The 25,154-nt window shown below is 37.7% G+C and overlaps 1 protein-coding gene across 5 annotated transcripts in view; it reads left to right on the top strand.

The window, feature by feature from the left end:
* THADA (THADA armadillo repeat containing) overlaps positions 1 to 25,154 on the top strand; it is a 314,598-nt gene that overhangs the window by 40,861 nt on the left and 248,583 nt on the right. For 3 of the 5 annotated variants that reach the window (XM_032652725.1, XM_032652728.1, XM_032652730.1), the window contains 7 exons: positions 3,012 to 3,163; positions 5,979 to 6,192; positions 8,713 to 8,848; positions 9,488 to 9,624; positions 13,334 to 13,492; positions 15,319 to 15,476; positions 23,711 to 23,820. In XM_032652725.1, the coding sequence (XP_032508616.1) occupies positions 3,012 to 3,163; positions 5,979 to 6,192; positions 8,713 to 8,848; positions 9,488 to 9,624; positions 13,334 to 13,492; positions 15,319 to 15,476; positions 23,711 to 23,820 (1,066 nt within the window). The remainder of the gene's footprint in view (positions 1 to 3,011; positions 3,164 to 5,978; positions 6,193 to 8,712; positions 8,849 to 9,487; positions 9,625 to 13,333; positions 13,493 to 15,318; positions 15,477 to 23,710; positions 23,821 to 25,154) is intronic. The other 2 variants (XM_032652726.1, XM_032652727.1) reach the window with 2 other exon arrangements.

Here is a 25,154-nt window from a genome sequence, read left to right as displayed (position 1 = left end):
CAACGGGAGAGGCCACAACAGTGAGAGGCCCGTGTACCGCAAAAAAAAAAAAAAAAAAAAAAGAAAGTAGACATAGAACATACCTCAACATAATAAAGGCCATATATGATGGACCCACAGCTAACATCATACTCAATGGTGAAACGCAAAAAGCATTTCCTCTAAGATCAGGAACAAGACAAGGATGCCCACTCTCACCACTTTTATTCAACATAGTTTTGGAAGTCCTAGCCACAGCAGTCAGAAAAAGAAAAAGAAATAAAAGGAATCCAAATTGGAAAAGAAGTAAGACTGTTACTGTTTGCAGATGACATGTTGCTATACATAGAAAATCCTAAAGATGCTACCTGAAAACTACTAGAGCTCATCAATGAATTTGGTAAAGTTGCAGGATACAAAATTAATATACAGAAATCTGTTGTATATCTATACAGAAACAGTGAAATATCAGAAAGAGAAATTAAGGAAACAATCCCATTTATCATTGTATCAAAAAGGGTAAAATACCTAGGAATAAACCTACCTAAGTAGGCAAAAGACCTATACCCCCCAAAACTGTAAGACACTGATGAAAGAAATTGAAGATGACACAAACTGATGGAAAGATACACCATGTTCTTGGATTGGAAGAATGAATAATGTTGAAATGACCATACTACCCAAGGCAATCTACAGATTCAGTACAATCCCTATCAAATTACCAATGGTATTTTTCACAGTACTAGAATAAAAAATTTTTAAGTTTGTATGAAAACACGAAAGACCCCCAAACAGCCAAAACAATCTTGAGAAAGAAGAATAGAGCTGGAGGAATCACTTTTCCTGACTTCAGACTATACTACAAAGCTACAGTCATCAAAAAAGTATGGTACTGGCACAAAAACAGACACACAGATCAATGGAACAGGATAAAAAGCCCAGAAATAAACTGATTCACTTATGGTCAGTTAATCTGCAACAAAGGAGGCGAGAATATACAATGGAGAAAAGACATTCTCTTCAATAAGTGGTGCTGGGAAAACTGGACAGCTACATGTAAACGAAAGAAATTAGAACATTCCCTAACACCATATACAAAAATAAACTCAAAATGGATTAAAAACCTAAATATAAGACTGGATACTATAAAACTCTTAGAGGAAAGCATTGGCAGAACACTCTGACATAAATTGCAGCGATATTTTATGGGTCCGTCTCCTAGAGTAATGGAAATAAAAACAAATAAACAAATGGGACCTAATTAAACTTAAAAGCTTTTGCACAACAAAGGAAACCACAAACAAAATGAAAGGTCAACTTACAGACTGGGAGAAAATATTTGCAAACGATGCTACAGCCAAGGGATTAATTTCCAAAATATACAAACAGCTCATATAGCTTAATATCAAAAGAACGAACAACTCAATCAAAAAATGGGCAGAAGGCCTAAATAGACATTTCTTCAAAGAAGACATACAGATGGCCAACTGACACATGAAAAGATTCTCAGTGTCACTAATTATTAGAGGAATGCAAATCAAAACTACAGTGAGGGCTTCCCTGGTGGCGCAGGGGTTGAGAGTCCACCTGCTGATGTAGGGGACACGGGTTCGTGCCCTGGTCCAGGAAGATTCCACATGCCGCGGAGTGGCTGGGCCTGTGAGTCATGGCTGCTGAGCCTGCACGTCCAGAGCCTGTGCTCCGCAACAGGAGAGACCACAACAGTGAGAGGCCTGCGTACCGCAAACAGCAACAACAGCAACAACAACAACAAAAAAACCTACAATGAGCAGGAATTCCCTGGCAGTCCAGTGGTTAAGACTCTGCGCCTCCACTGCAGGGAGCCTGGGTTCGATCCCTCCTCAGAGAACTAAGATCCTGCAAGCCCAGGATTTTTTTTGGTGTGGCAAAAAAAAAAATACTACAATAAGGTATCACCTGACACCAGTTAGAATGGCCATCATTAAAAGGTCTACAGATAATGAATGCTGGAGAGGGTGTGGAGAAAAAGGAAGCCTCCTATACTGTTGGTGGGAATATAAATTGGTGCAACCACTATGGAGAACAGTATGGAGATTCCTTAAAAAACTAAAAATAGACCTACCATATGATCCTGCAATCCCACTCCTGGGTATATATCGGGAAATGACAAAAACTCTAATTCAAAAAGATACATACACCTCAGTGTTCACAGCAGTACTGTTTACAATAACAAGACTTGGAAACAACCTAAGCCCATTAACGAATGAATAAAGAAGATATGGTGTGTGTGTACGTAGACATACACACACACACACACACACACACACACACACACACACACACACACACACACTGGAATACTACTCAGCCATAAAAAGGAAAGAAATAATGCCATTTGCAGCAACATGGGTGAACCTAGATATTATTGTATTAAGTGAAGTCAGAGAAGGACAAATATGATGTCAATTATATGTGGAATCTTAAAAAATGATACAAATGAACTTATTTACAAAGCAGAAAGAGACACAGACAAAAAAACAAACTTATGGTTAGCAAAGGGGCTAGTGGGGTGCAGGGGGGGCGTAAATTAGTAGTTTGGGATTAATGTATACATACTACTACGTATCAAATGGATAAACAACAGGGACCTACTGTATAACACAGGGAACTATATTCAATATCTTGTAATAACCTATAATGGAAAAGAATCTGAAAAGGAGTATGTGTGTGTGTGTGTGTGTGTATGTGTGTAAATATATATATCTGAATCACTTTGGTGTACACCTGAAACTAACACATTGTATATGAACTATTCTTCAATTTTTAAAAATGGTTATTGAAAAATATTTCCTATTTGTAGAATTGTAATACTTATTATTTTATCATTTTAGTAAATAAATTATTGGAAATATTTTTTACGCTGTTGTGGGTAAAATATAAGGTGTGAGTTCTTACACTAATTTTCTATAAATTTGGCCACATAACGTCAAAATGTTGATTTCCTTTTCCTGCTGTTCACTTAAAAAAATTTTTTTTTTTTAAATTTTTAGGTAGCGTCCAAACAGTATATCAGCTGAGTCATGATATTGATGTTGGTCGTTTCCAAACACTAATGGAGTGTTTAACTGGCACTTTTGAAGAAGTGAAAATTTTAGCATTTGATCTTCTAATGAAGTTACCAAAAACATTTGTACAATTTCAGGTATTTGGACTTCTCTTCTGTTAGTGTAAATGTGGTGTATGCATGAAAACTTTCTATCTTAGCAGCAGTTAAAGCAGTCTTTAACTGCTTTAAAGAGTGGATTGTCCAGGCTCTTTGCATCTGCCTTCTTACTAAATCTTCTGTTTCAGTTATCATTAATACCTCTCCTGTTGCAGGTAGTGGAATGGAGAAGGTAGGGATGGGTAGTGGGGAAGGAGGAAATATTGTAAGAGAAACAAAATCCAAATCAGTGATCTTTGCTTTTTTAAAAAAAATTGTTTTGAGAAAAAGGGAGGTGTAGGAGGCAGTAGGTTTTATTGTTTACAAGATTATTGGTAGATTTCAGTTAACTGTGGTCTCCCAGTTCCCTTGGACATGTTAATATTCAATCAAAACACATCACTTACAGTAACTTGATTTTTTTTTTAGATAATCTCCCTGCATAGTAGACTGGGAAGCTTAGTGTAAATGAGGTAGAGAACATGTTTCTGATCTTCCAACAAGTAATAGCTAAACTGAGACTGAAACTCAGAGTACTTGAGGTTAACAGTATTTCTCTCCCTGGGTGTTCTACCCCATCCCCAGCCCCCATGCTCTTCCTGATGCCTTGCACTTCCCACCATGGGGTGAGAATCAAAGATGGTCTCAGGGGTGAAGGCAAAGCTTGGGGATGGGTCTTCAGGAGACCCTATAGCCCAGGTACTTGGCTCTACCCTTGAGGCTTATTCTGGGGCACTGAGGTCACCAGCAGCTGTCGGGTCACTGGCTCTAGAGCTTTGCTCTGGCTCCCTGTTGGAGCTGTATTCAGGCCACGGGAGCCTTTAGGGGTGGGAGCTGAGCCATGGTCTGGGCTCTAGCTATTTGGCTCTGTTTAGGTATGGCAGTTTGTAGATGCAGTGGGATTCTGTCGGAGCACATGTCAGAGAGCCTAAGGTGTCTGTTACCACTGCTTCTGGACGGCATTGCAAAATCTCAAACATTTCTGACTTGGGTTCATATTGAGAGTTGCTCCCTGGTGTCCACCTATCCTGGTGGTCTTTCAGGTGCCCTGATGTGCAGAAACTTCTTTGGTGCTTAGGCTGCTAACTTTTGTACGTTATAAGCATTTTTAAAGAAGATGCTTTCTCTTTCTCTGTTTCCCCTTCCACCAACCCTTGCCTCTTACCATTCATCTCACTGTAGCTTCGTATCATATGTATAACTATGCCTCATTCCTGGCTAGTATTTTGAGGGTATCTGGAGTGGGGAAAGGTATATATTATGGCACCTATATGAAAGACCTGGTCCTTACATGGACTATGAACGCCCCTCAGGGGGGCTCTGTGTATCTAATTTGATAGACACATGCTTGGTATATAGACACAACTTAAAGAATTCAGGAAACTTAGTAGCACATATGGCTTGCTATAAGATTCTGGTAGTTATATATCTGGTCTGGCTTGTGTATTAGTAAATGGTCCCAGATTCAAGATTTTAAATTCAAGATTTTAAAATATTTGTTATGTATTATATTTTCAAAGTCTTTCTTTGGGTATACCCTATGTAATATGTAATTAACTTTTTTAATATAGCTAACTTGAAAACATTTTTTGAATGCTAGCCTAATCTCTCTAAGGATCTGTATATTCATATTTTGATGGCATATCTTTCTAATATATGACTTTACTACTCACCTAGTCTCTTGCCCTTCTTTCTTGTGGGGCTACATATCCAAGGTCTTTATATTTTGATTGACCTGAGATGATAGAACAAAGATGCTCTTTTGGATTCCAAAGGCTATTTATTTTGTTTCTTACTAATTGGTTGGTTAGTTTAGGGACTTAACTGTCAGTTACAAAAAATGGTTGAGATGCTTAATTGATTCTTTCTAATATCTATTTAGATTTGAGTTTTAGCCACTGTCTTTCAGTTTTTTAGGTCATAGAAAATTAAACAGCAAATAGCAAAGAATTTAAATAGTAATAGGCTGATATTTGAGTCTATTATTTGATATTAGAAGACATTATTAAATATTGGTATACCTAGATAATGATTTTTTCCCTTATATTAGACAGTTATGAGATAATCCTAGTAGAATCAATATTGTTGAGCAACGAAACCCTAGGTTCCAGTGTGGTGAACATGCAACTTGTCAACTGTGGAGTTGGGACTAGGATCCATGTCTCCTGTCCTCAGCCCTGTACCTTTCCATGCGTATTACAGTGAAATGCCCTTTGTTCTGTCTTCTTGAGGACAGGCTGTGTGAGTGCATGTTTAGATGAGATATAGGTGTGGGAGCTCTAATGCAGAATTTCTGAGGTTGATCTTATCACTTTATTTTTCACACATATACATGGAGCTTTGCTAGGAACAGCCTGGTGAATTTGTATTTTCATATGTATGTGTATTTTTCTCCATTGAACTAGCTGTATGGGAAGGGGGTGGGGAGAAAGGCAGGAGCATGACTCCCAGTAAAACAAATCTTGACATACAGAAGAACTCTGGGCTATATAGAAATAACGAAGATGATCTGGTTATAGTATAGCAGAATTTCTACAGGAAAAAGTATACTTTTGCTGAAGAAAGAGGTACTTAAAAAAAAAAAAGCTTTATCCGGACTTCCCTGGCAGTCCAGTGGTTAAGACTCTGAACTTCCAATGCAGGGGAACTAAGATCCCGCGTGCCACTTGGCGCAGCCTAAAAAAAAAAAACTCCAGCCTATATTCAGAGAATTAATGTTCGTATCGGTTGTCAGTTGTGTGGCATAAGTATGTGTTATTCCTTCAAATTAAAGAAATGTTTAAGTGATAATGACTGAGTCTCTGCTTTATCCTAGGATTCAGAGAAACTACAAGGCTTATTCCAGGCAGCACTGGAGCTCAGCACAAGCACCAAACCATATGACTGTGTAACAGCTTCCTACCTACTGAACTTCTTAATCTGGCAGAACGCTCTGCCGTCATCTCTGTCTGCTTACTTAAAAACTCAGCGGGTTGCATGTGGAGATGGAGATAAGTCTGCTGCTCTGGTGGAAAGTAACACATTAATAGGTTCGTATTGAGTAAATGACCTTTTGCTCTTATTTATCAAAACCAATATCTTACTTTCTTCACTATTAATATGGTTAGGCTATCTAATGGTTAAGCACTTTGTGGGTTTTTCTTTTTTTTTTTTTGTGGGTTTTTTTTTTATTTAAGAGTTTACCAGCTTTGTAGTTTACCAGCATATAAGTATATCATGAATTTCTCCTTTTCAAATAAATAGTTTACTCAACTATATTGCTTCTAAACAGAGGATTCACATTAAATAAGTACATATGCAAATGTACATTAATAGAGCTTTTATTTAAATAAGACCTCTTCCTCTACCAAAAATGTACTTTTTTTCTACAGAAATTTTACTATGACTATAGCCAAATCGTCTTTGTTAATTCTATATAGAGCAGAGTTCCTTTGTCTGTTGGGGTTTATGTTTTAACTGGCTGTCATACCCTTGCCTTTTACTCTTCCCATATAGCCAGTTCCAAAACCTAGGGTCTGAGTTGATTTAGATCTAATGATTTTAAACAAATATTTGTTGGGGGTTCTTGTAGTTAATTTTATCCTAGTAAATCTTCATTTTGGAATTGTACTAGAAATAAGGATAGGTAGAGATTTTTATTAAACAAAACAGAGGTCAGATGTTGAAAGAGAGTTGACAATTATTCTCTCCAAGATAGTAGAAAAAGCCATGAAAAAGAGACCTAATAATGGGAGAAAATTAGGAGGCCATGGATAGTTCTGGTGGAAATGTGGCCATAGAGCTGGGGATAGAGAGATGACAGTGCCATGGAACATGACATATGCCGAACTCTAATTGCTTCAGGGCTGGATTCCAGAGGAGACCCCAATAAGATGATAAGAAGAGGTCTGCAATTGGGGTGAACTGGGGAGTTCAGACTTCATGTAAAGCCTTTCAAATTTAAGACATTTTTAAACTTTTTGAAATATTTCAAACATACAAAGAATATTTAAATATATAGGATTTAAATAGTAATAATATAAAAATTTCACAAGTTCTGTCCCCAAGCTAGGTAATAACACTCAGCTTAAGAAGTATTGATACAACAGCACCCATAACTTTGAAGCCTCTTCTTTATCCTAGCTCCCTCCTCCTACCATGTAATTACTGCCCTATGTTTTCCTTCCTTCCTTCTTCCCTCCCTCCCTCCCTCCCTCCCTCCCTCCCTCCCTTCCTCCCTTGCCACTAGGGAAGTCCCTCCTAGTGGTCCAGTGGCCCCTTTGGAAAACAATCTGGTAGTTTCTTGAAAGGTTAAACATATAATTACCATATGACTCCACAGTTCCTCTCTTGGGCATTGTCTTAATCAGCTCAGGCTGCTATAACAAGATACCGTAAAGTGGGTAGCTTAAACAACAGGCATTTATTTCTCACACTTCTGGACACTGGGAAGGTTAAGATTAAGGTGGCAACAGATTTGGTTCCTGGTGAGAACCCTTTTCCTAGTTTGTAACAGCAGCCGTCTCAGTCTGTGCTCACATGGAGGAGAGAGTAAGCTCTGGTCTGTCTTCCTCTTCTTATAAGGACACTAATCCCATCCTGGGGGTCCCACGATGAGCTGAGGTCTCATGACCTCAGCTAAACTTGATTACTTCCTAAAGATTCCACCTCTAAATTTCTTTGCATTGAGGGTGAGGGTTTCAGCATGAATTTGCAGGGGGACAGGCAGGGACACACAAACATTCAGTCCATAATGGTCATATACTTAAGAAAAATGAAAACTATGTCCAGACAAAAACTTGTGCATGAATGTTCATAGCAGCATGATTCATAATAGCCAAAAAGTGGAAACAACTCACATGTCCATCATCTGATAAATGGATAAATAAAATGTGGTATATCCATACAATGGACTGTTACTGAGCTGTTAAAAGTAATGAAATATTAATATATGCTACAACATGGATGAACTTTGAAAGAAGCCACATATTGTATGATTCCATTTATATGGTATGTCCAGAATAGGCAGAAAATGCTTAAGTGGTTGCCTAGGACTGGGGAAGGTGAGAGGTGCAGGGAGGGGAGTGACTGATAATGGGTGAGACTTTTTTGAGGGGGAGAGGATGAGAATGTTCTAAAATTGACTGTGGTGGTGGTTGCACATAGCTGTGAATATCCTAAAAATCCTTGACTTGTACACTTTAAGTGTATAAATTGTATGGTATATGAGTAATATATCAGTAAAGCTATTGTTTCTTAAAATCTGTCCAAATAGCACATGGCACATAGGCCTGGGGTCTGTTAACCCAGGTAGAGGATGTCTAGGAGAAATGATCCAGAATGAATGCTGTAAATGGATCCAGGAAGTTAGGGCAAAGACACAGTACTACCTTAACTGGAAATGGAGAACAGGCTGGATAACCTTGAAAGATCTCTTTTTTCATTCAAAAACCTCTAGTATAAAGTTCAGCTGAGTTGGGTGCTTTCGTGGAAACTGTTCTGCTGTGTACAAATTTGTAAATGTGTTTTTAAACTGGCGTTATTTTGGTGGTTTTTTTTGCTTTTTCTAGTTATCAAATGCTTGTTGGAAAATCTTGAGGAAGAAGTATCTCGGGCTGAAAATTCTCTGCTTCAGGCAGCAGCATCGTTTCCAATGTACGGGCGGGTCCACTGTATAACAGGAGCTTTGCGGAAGCTAGCTCTGAAGTAAGTATATCCCTCCCGCTCTTTCCTCAGTACTCACTTCTGAGCATTAAACTCTTATTGGAATGTGTCCTGGGAAAGGAACATATTGCCTTAAAGGTAATTAAAAATTAGATTTTAAAATGTACATATAGGGCTTCCCTGGTGGTGCAGTGGTTAAGAAGCTGCCTGCCAATACAGGGGATACAGGTTCGAGCCCTGGTCCGGGAAGATCCCACATGCTGCGGAGCAACTGAGCCCGTGTGCCACAACTACTGAGCCTGTGCTCTAGAGCCCGTGAGCCACAACTACTGAAGCCCACGAGCCAAAACTACTGAAGCCCGTGCGCCTAGAGCCCGTGCTCTGAAACAAGAGAAGCCACTGCAATGAGAAGCCTGCGCACTGCAACGAAGAGTAGCCGCCGCTCACCGCAACTAGAGAAAGCCCATGTACAGCAGCAAAGACCCAACACAGCCAAAGATAAATAAATAAATAACTTTATTTAAAAAAAAATACATATATACACATATTTTATGTCTTAAATATTTTATAGATTGCATGATTTTGAAACCCAAATTCTTTTGACCCCTTTTGTCTATTAATTTCATCTTGAAAATGTGATTTTTGCTCTTAATGTAAACTACCCTAATGTCTTTGTTGCAGCAGCCTGCAGTTGGTGAGTGAGTGGAGACCCGTGGTGGAGAAGCTCCTTGTGACGTCCTACAGGCTTTCCGCCGTGGTGTCTCCAGTTATTCAGAGCTCCTCCCCAGAAGGCCTCATCCCCATGGACACTGATGCAGGTCAGTAAACGAAGAAAGCTAGAATTACTATGTTTTTTCCCCTAATCATTTCTTCAGAGAGATACAGAGGCTAAATAGGGGGGAAAGAAATTATTATTATGACTAGTGATATTTCTGCCTTTTTAGTAATATTTTTAACTATGAAAAAATAACCAAAATAAATAAATAAATAGCCAGGTGATCAGCAAGGTACTTCCTCCTCTGGAGTAAATTGGGTTTTATAATATGTCATTTCAGAATACAACCTACCAGGGTTGTATTCTGGCAGGCAGTATAAAAATTAGAAGTTGATGGGGTTCAGTCAGAGAAGGCAACTTGTTAGAAATCTGAATAGGCAAAGACCATTGGACATACAAAGACCATTTAATTTAAAAAAAAAAAAAAATTGGAGGAGATAGTCAGAATGCCCAAAACCGAACTCATGAACTTTCACCTGTCTTTTCCTTCCCAACCCTTGTATTTTTGCAAATGGCCCTACCAGAGACCTGTTTATGCAAGTCAGGAGCCTAGGGCTGCTTGACATCTCCCCTTTGCTCCTTATATCTAGCCTGTCTCCACGTTCTTTCAGTGGTGCCCCTTAAATAGCTTTCAAATCTCTTTTTCTTTTATCTATATCTTCTTACCTTACTGTAGGCTTTTATCCTCTCTTGTTTCCCCACATCTACTCTTATCTCCTTCCATTTCCTTTTTACCACATCCAAAGTAATCTTTTCTAGTCATATAATCTATCATGTTACATATAATCTTTACTTAACCCTGTGCTCTGCCCACCCCCTCTTCCTTTTTATTTAAAATATGTTAGTGACCAGGTCCTGTAATAGTTTTGCTCCTGCTACCTTGCCAGTCTTGTCTCTTAGCATTCTCCCCTTCTCATAGATTTCTCCTTCATGGAGTTCTTGCAGTTTAACAGGAATCTTGTCTGTTTTCCTCCCTTGTGCTTAGCACAGTGCCTGGCAGAAGGAGGTACACTATCAATAGTTGTTAGAATGAATGAACAATTCCTGAAAGTATAGGAACTAAATTCAGTGCCTGGGATGCCCTTGGTGGTATGTGTATACAGCAGTTCCCTCTTAATCTGAGGGCTCTACGATCCAGGACCCCCAGTGGATGCCTGACAGCGCAGATAGTACCAAACCCTATACAGACTATGTTTTTTCCTATACATACATACTTACGTTAAAATTTAATTTATAGATTAGGCACAGTAAGAGATTAACAATGATAACCAATAATAACAGAATAATTATAACAGTGTACTGTAATAAAAGTTATGTGAATGTGGTCTCTCTCTGTTTCTCTCAAAAAATCTTACCACATTGGGCTCACCCTTTTTCTTGTGTTGATGTGAGATGATAAAATGCCTGTGTGATGAGGTGAAGTGAGGTCAATGACGTAGGCATTATGACGTAGTGTTAGGCTACTGTTGACCTCCTGGCGATACATCAGAAGGAGGAGCCCTGACGATGTTGATGGTTGGATGTCAGCTGCAGATGATGTTGATGGTTGCGGATCCCAGGTGGGATGGAGAGGGACAGTGTGAGGGGATTACTGGATCTGTACTACAACAGGCCAGAAGGGATTGGCCGTTAAAGGTATGTACTAACATGAACGTTCCTTTGAACACCTAGAAAATCATGAAGTAAATTTATATTTTGGTGTTGAAATAAAGTTGGTGAATGCATTTTGGAGTGCAAATGAGAGGCTTCTATTAAAAACATACTGAGTAAATCATAAACACACACTGCATCATACAATACAATACTTTGGGCCGATAATTAAACTAATCTAGAGTTGTGTGGTTGCATAGAAAATGTTACGTTTTGTTCTTCACTAAAAATGAGTTGGAAGGTTGGTGGTGGTTCATGATACTAAGATACAGTTATAGATTTATTTTGGCTGATAGTCTAAATACTAAAATTTGTTGGTTTAGTTTTCCTACTTAAACAGTGCATAGGAATAAAGAACATCCAGTCTGATAGCTAATATTTGGATCAGGCCATACCAATATATTTGGGGTGAGAAATCTTGAATGTTTGTCACCAGTTGTGGGTAGGGCCTTCAGAGTATGCTAAAATTTTGTTTGTTATTAAAGTTTTAAAATATCTGTCAGTCTCAAAAGCTGTCTATGGTCCACTAACTTTTCCTTAGTTTTGCCTTTTCTTTTTTCCTCTGGTTGTCTCCATTTTTCTTATGTCTTTCCCATGTTATCTGCCATGCATTCTGAATTCTTTGAAAAAAGTCTCCCCTGAAAGCCACAAAAATGGTTCTTAAAATTTTATTCTGGTTACCCCTCTCTTTTTTCTTAATCTTTCTATGGTTTCTTTTTGGGCGAGTGTTACTTTCTCGTGGCTGTCAAAATTTGTTTTTGGCAAAATTTCATGGAAGCCACAAGTAAACATAAGATGTTGGCTGAACCATTATGATAGCAGTTTGGGTCTTTGTATTTCCCATAATACCTAAAATATAAGTGTGTATAATAGGTATACAGTAAGTAACCCATTCTTTGATTTGTTAATTGGTTTCAGATGATTACCTGTTGTTATTTTCTTTGAAAATCTGAGCCTGCCTAGCTCTTTATTACCTAGTCATCCATAAATTCCTTCAGCCCATGTTACTAAACCTCTGCCATGACCCAGTTTCTGTTCTAGGCACTAGCAGTTGAGCAGTGAACAAAGTCTTGCATTCTTGAAGTTTACATTTCCTAATCCAGTGAGTGCTTACTAAGAAATAAAAATGAATTTTAATATAATACTAGGACTGGAAATCTAACTTAGAAAGCAGTATATTACTTATTCATTTCAAAGCCAAATACGGAGTTTTCATGGTATTCCTGGACCATAAAAGATTATTTTTTTTTTTTTTTTTTTTTTTTTTAAAACATCTTTATTGGGGTATAATTGCTTTACAATGGTGTGTTAGTTTCTGCTTTACAACAAAGTGAATCAGCTATACATATACATATGTTCCCATATGTCTTCCCTCTTGCGTCTCCCTCCCTCCCACTCTCCCCATCCCACCCTTCCAGGCTGTCACAAAGCACCGAGCTAATATCCCTGTGCCTTGCGGCTGCTTCCCCCCAGCTATTAAAAGATTATTTTTGTTGGTAGTGGGGTTTCTTACCTCTTAAAACAAAATTCATTGAAGTTTATTGCTCTTTCTTCATCTATTTGAGCACTGTATTTGAGATTCTTAGACAACACTGAGAAAAGCAATGTAAGGGAGATGGCAGCCTTTGTCTATGGACAGTTTCTGTTGTGCTTTTTTGTCCAATCTTTACCCTATTTAAAATATTCACCATATTTTGAAAGTACACTCAAGTGTCATGAAGACCTTATATAAATAATTTTCACATTATCCATCCTGTGAGTCCCTTCTTATAGTGCTAATTATCAAGTACTGAAAATTAGAAAATTTTTTTTTGGCTGTACGCAGGCCTCTCACCTTTGCGGCCTCTCCCGTTGCAGAGCACAGGCTCCGGACACGCAGGCTCAGCGGCCATGGCTCACGGGCCCAGCTGCTCCGCGGCATGTGGGATCCTCCCAGACCAGGGCACGAACCCGTGTCCCCTGCATCGGCAGGCGGACTCTCAACCACTGCGCCACCAGGGAAGCCCTGAAAATTACAAAATTTTTGAGGGCAAATACCCGTGAGGGAAGTCTTCATGTGATGTGGAACTGGGGTTTTACATAATCTCATCTCTCTCCCTCAGAGTCAGCAAGCCGCTTGCAGACGATTTTGAATGAGATTCAGCCCCGAGATACTAATGATTATTTCAATAGAGCTAAAATTTTGAAAGAATGTGATAGCTTTGATTTGGAGGACTTGAGTGCCAGTGTACCGAATATTGATACTTCTGCAGAAATCAAAGGTATATATAAAATCAGCATTGTAGTCAGTATTTAAGCGACAAATAAAATGTGCAAAATGCTCTTTTTCTGTAGTAAATCAGAGGCTGCAAATGTGTGTAGTACACTTCTAGAAAATAAAGTCTTTTTTGAGCTTATAAATGATTTATTTTGGGGAATGAGTTTATAAGACTTTACCAGAAAATGGTGTTCACCAGTGCAGTGTATAAGGTGCTTCAGCAAAAAGCCTTTTTTTTTTTTTTTTTTGCGCTATGCGGGCCTCTCACTGTTTGCGGAGCACAGGCTCCGGACGCGCAGGCTCAGCAGCCATGGCTCACGGGCCAGCCACTCCGCGGCATGTGGGATCTTCCCGGACCGGGGCACGAACCCGTGTCCCCTGCATCGGCAGGCGGACTCTCAACCACTGCGCCACCAGGGAAGCCCAGCAAAAAGCCTTTGAGTACTGAAACTTGTCTTGACAGCCAGGTGATGTAGGAACAGTGATGCACGGTGAACTTGGGTTTGGGGAGCAGTCTGCTTCTCCCAGCACTATGGTTTGATGTGAGAGTCCTCGTAGTCAGTCAAACAGCCTTTTAAAGGAAACAAATTTATGACTCAGAGAAATGTGAGCTGCTCTGTTGTACCAGGCCTCCAGAATTCAAATTCTTTTTTTTTTTTTTTGCGGTATGCGGGCCTCTCACTGTTGTGGGCTCTCGCGTTGCGGAGGCCCTCTCTGGATGCGCAGGCCCAGCGGCCACGGCTCACAGGCCCAGCCGCTCTGTGGCATGCGGGATCCTCCCGGACCGGGGCACGAACCCGCGTCCCCTGCATTGGCAGGCGGACTCTCAAACACTGCGCCACCAGGGAAGCCCCAGAATTCAAATTCTTACTGTTTGTTTTCTCATTAGTTCTTTTATAATTTTCTATAATGCTGTAAAAAGTCATCAGAAGCAGTAATACCTTATTTATTTATAACATATTCTACATTCTCCACTAGATGGGGATATTGTCTTGTAAAAATTTCTCTTTATGATTTTTTTTTTTTTTAATTACACAAAATAACACAAATATATGCTTGTGATAGTTTCAAATAATACAGAGATAAATATGAATTAAAAACAAATTAATTTTGTTTTCTTTCATTTTCTTATTTCCTCCTCAATCCTACTTCATCCCTCTTTAGTATACATCATTTCAGACCAATTTTATGTATTTAAGTGTATGTACATTTATCCTTTGAGTTTAGTGGCCTTTTAAAAGACAAATGGGATTACGTTAAAAAGGTTATTTTGTTAACTTACATTTTAAATTTAATAGCTTCTTTTGGGTTTTTTTTTTTAATGTCAGTACTAAAATATTTCTAAAGCTAGAAGAAGAGAGTAAGGATTCTTATAGCTAATTGACCGTGGAATTTAAATATATTTTGAAAGAGAATTTGTATTTTCCTTTGAAAGGAAAGTCGTATCCTATTCTTTTACTGACATAGCAGCCACCCTCACCAAAACAAATAATAAAATATATTTATTATAGTCATATTTTATGGATGACTGAGAGGCAGGAAGAGTTTGTTTCATTAACTTCCAAAGGTTAGACTTCGGTTTTAGAATAATATTGTGTTTTATTTTAAAATTTATTTTGAATATAGTATATTAAATACTGTGATTCCTACCCATAACACATTCCCAACAAATGTTAGTTATTTTCTCCTGAATAAATATAGCATATGACAGATTGGTTTGTTCAAGCAGATTATTCTTGGGGAAATTATGAATAAGCTTGTTCTAAGAAACCTGGGATGTGAGTAATCAAGTGTCTAGTGTTGCAATAGTTTTTTTTTTTTTTTTTTAAGGTAAAGAAGGAAAAACATGTGATGTAACTGCTCAGATGGTGCTGGTATGTTGTTGGAGAAGCATGAAGGAAGTCGCTTTACTCTTAGGCTCACTGTGCCAGCTTCTACCCATGCGGTCTGTGCCAGAATCTCCTGATGGATTATTGACAGTGGAACAGGTAGGGTAGCTGTTTATTCCACCTGGTATAATTTCTGGTCAAAGCATAAATCACAAACTTTTGTTTAAAAGTTAAATAACTTAAAAAAATTTTTTTAATAACTTAAAAAACAATTTTAACATTTTTCTTGAATAAAATCTTACAGATGTCAACTGAAGAAAGTTCATTAAAGTATAGGAATTGGATCTTGCAATCCATTTCCAAACTTTGGCATTTTTAGAAATGTTTTTATTTTTCTAAGTTATATAAATAATGATAGCTTTTACCTCACTTTTAACTTCAGTATTAACATTTGAATTTTTATTTCTCCATTTAACACACACAAACTTAAAATTCAAATGTAAAAGAAACTGTCTATTTAGTAAAACTCCACAAACCTCCTAAATTTTGCAAAGAAAAAAATATATATATATTTTTTCTTTATATACTGGTTGATTATGGATCTCATGTTTCCCTCTACATTGATGATAAAGTTGTAGTTACTTTGGTTTTTTGGCTGACTTTTATTTTAAGACCACAAAGTCAGTTCCATCTGGGACTATTCAAGTGACTTGAGTGCAGTGTTTATAAGAAATTAGCTTACCACAAGCATTTCATTTGGAAATATTTTAGATTTATTAGATTTCTGTTTTTAATTGATTCCCTCTTCCTTTCCATATGGTTTCAACAAATCCATTTCCCACCATTTTCCAGCAAAGACACATAACATGTACTTTCATTTTTAACCTTTTTCAAATAAAGATAATTTCTCCCGTAGGGTGTTATGACATTTAAGAACAAAACAAATATTGTAGTATGCTAATGCTGATTATTTCTGTAATAACCATGTGACCAGTTCCATGGAAATAATGCTAATATTTTTATTCTCACACTCTCTGTGGCTGATGTGTTTGCATCTGGTTAACAGCTGGGCTTGTGATGTTGCAAGGCTCTGAGACAGAGAACGGCAGAGGGGAACAGAACACTGCCAGCTTCATTATGTTCCTTATTCTCTTCCAAATCAAACAGGCGTTAATGTCCTAGAGTTACTTGCAGTCCTTACTGGTGACTGGCTGGAGTGCCAGTGCCAGCGTCTTTGCTGAGGAATCCAGCTATGATTAATGATTACTTCACTGATGTTCACCATCTCACTAAGAAGTAAATATGGGCTAGAGCCCCTTGACTTCTCAACTTTTCAAGGACAAGTTAAAACATCTAGTGTTTTAGGTTTGTTGGCCAGTGTTTAAAAACAAAATTAAGGGAAACATATTTTACTTTTACTATAACTGAGAAAGACCTGAAAGCTTCCTGTGAAAATCATTTCGCCCTGACACCTTTTACAGAGCACCCAAATCTTATGAAGTTATATGGGATATCCAGGTTAAATTGGGAATTAATTTTTTAAAATTGGGAACTAATGTAAAATAGAAGAGATGTTTGTAAAACAACAACAATAACAAAGAGAGGCTCTTATAAACCAAAGAACTCTTCTGATGACTGTTTTCTTGAATAAGAAATAGAATCCTGTTTTTCTGTAAAATATCCATTTCCATTCTAATAAGGTCCAGTCATTTCTCCATGTCGCCGTTCATGTGGTGACCCCACATATATATGTTTGAGAAGAAATTAATGACTGAGTGAGTGAACAAGAGTGTATGTGATAGCACTGTTCTGACATTGAAACCCTGCCCTCTGTGGAAAACTTTAGTCTTGATCATGCTAAATTTTACTAAAAAAATTAAAATGCTCTTAAAAATTTTTTTAATTTTTTTACATTTAAAAAAATGCAGGGGCATTTAGTCAATGAAATCTAAAGTTATCAAGAAATTAGTATTACTTATATTACTAGAGGATTCCTGCTTTTAAACATATAGTTTTGTTCTGTGAAATTCCTTTAAACTAAACATATTCCTATGTATTTAGTACTTTTAAGAGTTAAAAATATAAATGACAGAGAAGAATGCAGTCTGCATTGGAGTGCCGGGGCCACACCTAGGGTCTACCTTCCTTCCAAGGGCATAGCCGCCCTGGCATCACTAGTTCTTCTGTGCACCTAGTGGCAAAGCTACAAATGTACGCGTCAACAGTGTAGGTGAATGTGACCACAAGAGACCTGCAGAGGCAGTGAAGTGACTTACGGGCAGAGTGCTCCGTGTTGTTGGGGAGAATCGGGAACTTGGATTTCTTATTACCAAGAATCATAAAAACCATGATCTCCTTTTCTCTCAGTGGATGAAGGAAGTTGTTCTATAGAACCTGAAATACTGGTGTTAAGCCTGTTGCTTCTCTTGCTCTCCACTCACCCTTCACTACTGAAAAAGGAATAGGATTCTACTGCCATTTTATATTTGAGGTCTCACATTTTGACGACGGAGAGGATTTCTCATGGAACTCAGCTCCTTTAAGCCCATCCTGATTTTACAGCCCTTTGTTAAAGGGGTGACAACTTCCATCCCCCATACATGAGTATAGTTTATACTAGGCCAGCAGGTGGTGAGACTCCAATTTGGGGATTTTTGCTGCTGTACGAGGAGAGGAGCTGGTGCTCGCTTATAATTCTGAGTATTCAGTGCTGTATTCACATACTGTTGGAGCTGGAAGGCTCACAGAGATGATATTATCCAGCTCTCTTGCACAAGGGGAGACTGAAGGCCTTGGATGTTACCTGGTTTGCCCAAGATCACAAAGCTGGTCTGTGGCAGCTCTGGGACAGGAACCTGATTCTTCTGCTTCCCAGCCTGTATTCCGACATGACACAGTGCTGCCTTTGTTCTGAATGGCTCATTTAATTTTTCTTTAAATTTAATTTTCCCAGCTTCCCATAGCCAACCAGATTTTTGCAAGCAACAGGACAGTAAGGCAACTTGCTACTGAACTTTATAGCAAATGATCCATTCCCGTAGATGATTGCTTGTGAAGGAGTGTGTCCTCTGCGACTTCATCAAGAAGAAGATGTGTTCATTCAGAGACATGTCTGACCCTTCTCCTGTGCTGTAATCACATTATGAAAGGTTCTTTCATAATGTCCCTGTCCGAGAGGCAGAGATAAAACCAGCTTTGAGGGATGTAAGTCGAGACCCTTAAAGAGTGAGCAGTGCATGCAACCTTATCTCACAAACTTCCTGACTGGTGTGTGTCTGGGTTTCAAGCTGGGTGCTTTGCTGATGCAGAGCTTTTGCTTGATACATTGTTGGTCCTCTTTCCATGGCATATCGGATACCCAGTACCTACTGATTTTTTTAAACTTCCTCTACCTGGGCTATCAGTTCATATGTTTATATATTTCCCCTAATATTCCTAAAAAGAAGCTTTTGGGTAGATTTTTTTTTTAATGTATCTGCTTTCTGCTTCCTAGGAATTATTGCCACAGAAATCACGTGATTAAGAATAATTACCAACTATTAGAAATGAGCAATTTAAAAAACTCCTACTTGAGATTCTATTGTAATTTTCATGATGTACATGGCTAACTGGGTTTATATGTTCCCTCAGTACCTTTTGTTACTATTTTAGGTTTTTGTTAATGAACTGTAAGTGGGATGTATGTTTATTAGCATTTGTCAGTCTTAAAGAAATTACCTTTTGTATTTTCTTTTACCAAAGTTTATTTTTTAGAAATTATGAGTAAGTATTCATTGAACTGTGCTGAATGCAGGTTACCATTTTTAAGCTGTGAAGTGAAGTTGAGCATGTAATTACATCATTTAGTCAACTATTTATTGACTGCCTTACTACAAGGGTGTTGTGGGAATATTAAGAAATAGAATATGTGGTTCTCTGAACTCAAAGGGCTTGGAAATGTAATAGGGGATACAAGACAAATTCATTTCAAAAAGTCAGACTAAAAGGCAACTGTTAAAATGGCACGTGGTTAAGGATTTGCCAGAAAACAAAGAATAAACGTTCTGGTGGGAAGATGTCTGAATACCAGGAAACCATCAGCTTTGTTATTATGTAGGACAATGTTTGGGCTTTCACAAAATCCCAAGTGTTAGTAAGAAATCACTATAGTAGAGAATGTCCAGTTTAAAATGTTAATTATCTTACTGTAGTGTAAACTTTCATAAACTATTCCATTTAACCAAAGTGGAATTAGAAACTCCTGTTGACATTCCTAAGGTTGTGGCTGTGTCTTTTTTTTTTTTTTTAGTGGTACGCGGGCCTCTCACTGTTGTGGCCTCTCCCGCTGCGGAGCACAGGCTCCGGACGCGCAGGCTCAGTGGCCATGGCTCACGGGCCCAGCCGCTCCGCGGCATGTGGGATCCTCCCGGACCGGGGCACGAACCCGTGTCCCCTGCATCGGCAGGTGGACTCTCAACCACTGCGCCACCAGGGAAGCCCGTGGCTGTGTCTTAAAGTAAAATTTAAATTAAGGTTTAGGGATTAAGTCTCACTACTTGATGACACAAAATGAAAACAAAAATTGACATTTAGCAACATTGATTGCTATGCTCTACCAGGTACTCTGCTACATGCTTATTTGCATAATCTCATTTATTTCTCAGAATAATCCTGTGAACTAGGTTCTAGTTTTATCCCCATTTCACAGATGAGAGAACTCTGTTACTTATGTAATTAGCTTGTATTGGTAAGGAGGCTGAGTAGGGTTCCTGAACTTAGCCCTCTTGGCTCCAGAATCCCAGATCTTAACCACTGCACATGCTCTTTGTAGAAATGTCCCACCTGTATACTTGAATCTTTTTGGACTTACTAACTCATAATGAGGGGAATTAGCTTTGATTTTTCTACTGTATTTCTCTCTACTATCTAGATAAAGGACAAACAAAAAATGTATTTACATTTGCCCTTTGTGGGTTTTATGCTCTAAGTGAGCATTTAGCTCCCCTGTTTGGTCTGTTGGTGAATTAGAGGTGCCTAGAGACATGGCACGTAGCTAGTCTGTTGGTGAATTATAGGTGCCTAGAGACATAGCATGTAGCTCTCCTCCCCTGTGGAAATTTATACCCTGTAAATCCATAAAGCATGTTAATTTGCCTATAGAAGTAGGTTTTATGGAAGGTTAGAACCAGGATACACTAAACTTAAAAAGATAGTGATTAGAATTTCATTTTAAGAATAGAAATCAGTGCCCTTTTTTTTCCATATTTAATTGTCTTTCAGAAATTCTGAGATATATATTATTTATTAAGAAAATATTTTGTAAAGACATCATCCATGTTAAAAGAAAAGTTTTTATGAACTTTAAATAGGAGCTAGGTATCTAATAGATTGAAAGGCAATTGAGTTGAATTTTCAGAGGAGTTATTCATTTTTTAAATAAAATTTTGAAATTCTTTTTCTGATTCTACTGTTGTCATAAGTTTCTACAGGGTTAAATATGTTCCCTATAGTCTGATCATCCAAGGGGAGAGTGTCAGCATGGCCCCTGTTCCCTGTCCAGCTGCTCATGGACCACATTGCCCTGTTGACTCCTCCCACCCACTGTGATAGGGTACATCCCTACCTTGCAACCCTGTCTTCTTCCACTATTTTCTAGCATGAAATCTTGAGGCCATTCAGCCAGGTCTGCTATCACTCTCCTGTATAGTCTGTGTTCATTCATGTAAAAAGACTCAGTGAAGTGTCTGACAGGTAGTGGATACTTAATAAATGTTTGTTCATTTATTCTAGTATGCCAGCTTCTTCTCATGTTAATTATCCTTTTCTGTATTGGTTCACTCATGTATATCCTGTTTAAGGTCTGGCCATGAAGCTTTTTCTAATTATTCATTTCAATGCAAAAAGAGCTGTCGTTTCTTAGTGCTGTTAAGCTTTGCTGTTAAGCTTCTGATGGGTACCATCCAGAATATTGGTTTTCTCTGAAAGCCTTCGGAGAACAAACATCTTGTTTTGTTCTTTGTCTACCCAGCACTAAGCTGCTAAGCATTTGACAGGGTGCTAAAAAAGTACTTACTGTCTGATTAATAGAAATATACTCTCTTCAAAGGGAAAAATTCATATTAAGCCTGGGTGTTACCTAGGTGGGTTTGTTGGGAAATTAAGTGCAAAACGAAATGAGAAAAAATGGTCTACCTCTCACTTGTGTCTTTAGAATCTCCTTCTGTTTTCTGAGGCCAGGATTACCTAGGGTTGAGGTCTACCCTTCAGAAGAGAGACCATCCACTGGTCTCATTCACCTCTGAGGTCTTTGATATTATTATATGCTTTTTGGTTTAAGCCCCTTTGAAGGGAGTTAAAGTAAAGGAAGCAATGAAAATCTGATCTTTGTTTAAGAACTAGATTGTAAGTCCACAGAGAAGCACTTTACCAGTAACATTTCTGTTTTCCTGAAGTATGTTTTAATATCTGTAACATTAAAAAAAGATTAAGGATGTTAGAGAGACCCCATCTCTATGACTTCCTGTTTTTATTTTTTGTGCCTCAGTACGCCTTTTTATAAATCTTCTTTTGTTTCTCTAATAATAGAAATGATGGTCATAACAAGTTAATTAACTGATGTTTCTTCTGGTCCTGTTTTGTAGGGTTATTGAGCTTCAGGTGTGTCTTGGGGGTTAAATTCAGATTTTGTGCTTGATAATTCTGTTCAAAATATGCTCTGAAATTACGTATTGAAGGTAAAATGATAAGGCTTACCCTGACTCCTGATTTTTGACGACTAGTAGTATGTAGCTTGTAAAAAATATTAAAAATTAGGGATATCATCAGATCTTCACCTGAAAACTTTAGCTGAAGAACATGACATGGCACTCTTTGGGGATATTAAAATGTTAGAATTTAAAAACTTCTGTTATATCCTGCTTTTCTTGTTCTTTCTTGATCTCATATCTGATTCTTATTTCTCTAAATGTATCACCTGTCTTTCTATAATCATATATATTTTGAGTTTAGAGTATGTCGTTAGCTTTCTTCTATTTGGAAATCCAGGCAGAGGTCCCATTGAACTGAATTGGTTTATAAGTTAAGGGCCTGTGCTGAGCTTTTAGATTTATTAACTCATTTTAATACACAATCTGTGAGGCAAGTGCTATTATTATTCCCAGTTTATAGATGAGACTGAGGCAGTTGCCCATGGTTACACGTTTAACTACTCTTTCTACTGTTTATCATCTCTAATGCGTGCAGAATACCAGTCACTGTGCTGAGGTAGAAGTTGTTTTTAGATAAGCCTATGTGAGCTATCTTGGGTTAGCTTGCTTTTTCACCATTCTGTGACCTGCTGGGGAGACCTGGATCAAGAGAGAGCCAGTTGTAGCTTTGGTCCTGAGTTTTATACAAAATCTGGATTCTCTAAAGCTTATCAGCTACCAAATCTTATGGTATAAATGTAGAATCAACCCAACCACTTTAACAGTTAATGCTGTACAAAACTTCATCAGCAACTAATTGTCAGTCATGTCTTCTTTAAAGTAGATTGTCATATTTGTTATTTGTTTAAACTTGCATGGAGAAAAGCAGCATGTATGAAAGTGATTGGGTAGCATTCTGGAAAACTCCATGGTTCTGACTCAAAGTGAAGCCTGTCAATTTTCAGGAGGCCCTTTGCACACTAAATCTTGTGTGGCCATTAATATTTGTATATCTCTAAAAGGTAATTATTGGGAAGGATTGTTTAATGGGTTGGAGTTTCAGTTTGGGAAGATGAAAAATATTCTGTAGATAGATGGTGGTTGCACAGTAAAGTGAATATACTGAATGCCACTGAACTGTACACTTAAAAACGGTTAAAATGGTAAATTTTATGTTATGTATATTTTAACCATAATAGAAAAAAATTTTTTTTGAAGAGGGGAGTAAAAGGTAATTACTTCACCTAGGCCTAGGTTTGTGAGGGTTGTCACCTTGTGTGATTTGCTGTTGGTGTTGAATGATATGAGCTAACAAAGAGAACACAGCAAGATTTGTGAAGCTGGCATAGGGAGGCAGTTCTAGCCTAGCAGTTAAAGATGGCCAACTCTGGAGCCAGATTGCCTGGATTTATGTACTAGTTCTACCAGCTACTTGCTGTATGACCTTGAATAAGTTACTTGCCCTTTCTGGGCCTCATTTTTCCCAGCTGTAGAGTGGAGATAATAATAGTGTTTTTTTCATGGAATTATTGTGAGAATTAATTGTGATAGTATAAAACGCTTAAAATATTACCTGTTGCATAATAGGTGCTAAGTGGATGGGCATTGAGACCTGAGTTCTAAATAATGTTACTAAAAATAAATAAATAAATAGGTGGCGTTACTGACATAAATACATCTGTCAGTGTAAACATAAATGGCATATTTATTTTTGATTTTGTTTTGAAGGTAAAAGAAATAGGAGATTACTTTAAACAGCACCTTTTACAGTCCAGGCACAGAGGAGCATTTGAACTGGCTTACACTGGCTTTGTGAAACTCACCGAAATCCTAAACAGGTAAAACAAAGCAAATATTCCTTTAATTTTAAAAAGATTAAATGCACAAACCGTGTGCTCAAAGTAGAATTTAGTTGTGTCTTTTGATGTTTAAAAGAACAGGACTTAGTTGGCTTCAAAACTCTTGGAAGAAATTGTTTTCTTAGGTTTCATTGTATGATTTACTGCAGATGATGGAGTGAAATGTCGAAACCCAGTCGCTCTCTTATTGAAAGGTGATTTGACACAAACTCAAAGATTTTGCTAAAAATAGATTTGAAGTTACCATTTATTTTCATTGAATGAAATGACTGTTTTGTCTGTTTGAAAATTACTTGGCTTGTGGAATAAAATAAGCCCTCCAGTTTTTTGGATTTGTGTATATTACAGACAGAGAAACACTTAAGGATTTTGTGTTTTTCTTCGTAATTTTATCTTATAGAAAAATTTAAAAGAACAGTAAATAGACCAAAAATTATAAAGGACTTTTCCCCCTTACTTGGAAAAATACTTAAGTAGATTTCGTACATTTAGCCAAATGTGTTTTTTTTTTTTTTTGACATTATAGGTGCTGATAATTTCATTCATTCATATAATAGATTTCCTCCAAAGAGCTTGTGAGGAAACCTTAAATTACTTAATGACTAAGTGTTCATGGCAAGTGTTCTCTAAATAAAAGGTAGTATTTTCCAGGAAAACATTTCCATTGCCTGGAAACTTTTTGAAATGAAGCAGAGTTCTGCCAGCCGTGTAGCCTTAGCAAACATTTTATTTTGGGCCATTAAGACATCTACTCCTTGAATATTTTTGAAGCATTTTTTTCACATTCCTGGTACAACATTTATAAAACATTTTGGCAGTTATGGGCTGCACAGAATATCTTTAAATGATACATTAAAAAATGTCCTTGACATTAAACTGCTGATCTTGAAAATATTTTGTTGTCTTTGCAGCTCTTTCTTTCCAGTGTAGACATGACTTAAGAATATTTTTTTCTCACAAAACAACACACTTCCCTCCCTTCAAATCAATTAACAAATATATATATTGAACACTAGCTGTGTGCTTAGTACTGTGCTTGGCTTGGAGGATATAATACTTCTTTATAGACAAGGTTCCTGTTCTCAAAGAGCATATGGTTTAGTTGGGGAAATAAGCAGGGATGAAATTCAAAATATTTAACAAATGGTACATCATGGGCACTGACTGGTCAGAACAGACACTGGCTGTAAGCACCCAGGATTGCTGTCTGCATGGATGTGTGTTAGCTGAATACCAGCCTGGAAAGTGAAACCAAGACACTTGAACAAGATGAGCCAATGTAATTGTCAAAATTTGGGTGAAATTTACAAATT

Source organism: Phocoena sinus, chromosome 13, assembly GCF_008692025.1.
Source record: "Phocoena sinus isolate mPhoSin1 chromosome 13, mPhoSin1.pri, whole genome shotgun sequence".
In the NCBI taxonomy this organism is placed as follows: domain Eukaryota; kingdom Metazoa; phylum Chordata; class Mammalia; order Artiodactyla; family Phocoenidae; genus Phocoena; species Phocoena sinus.
Note: the sequence above shows the minus strand (reverse complement) of the source record. Positions and strands in the feature narration are given on the sequence as shown.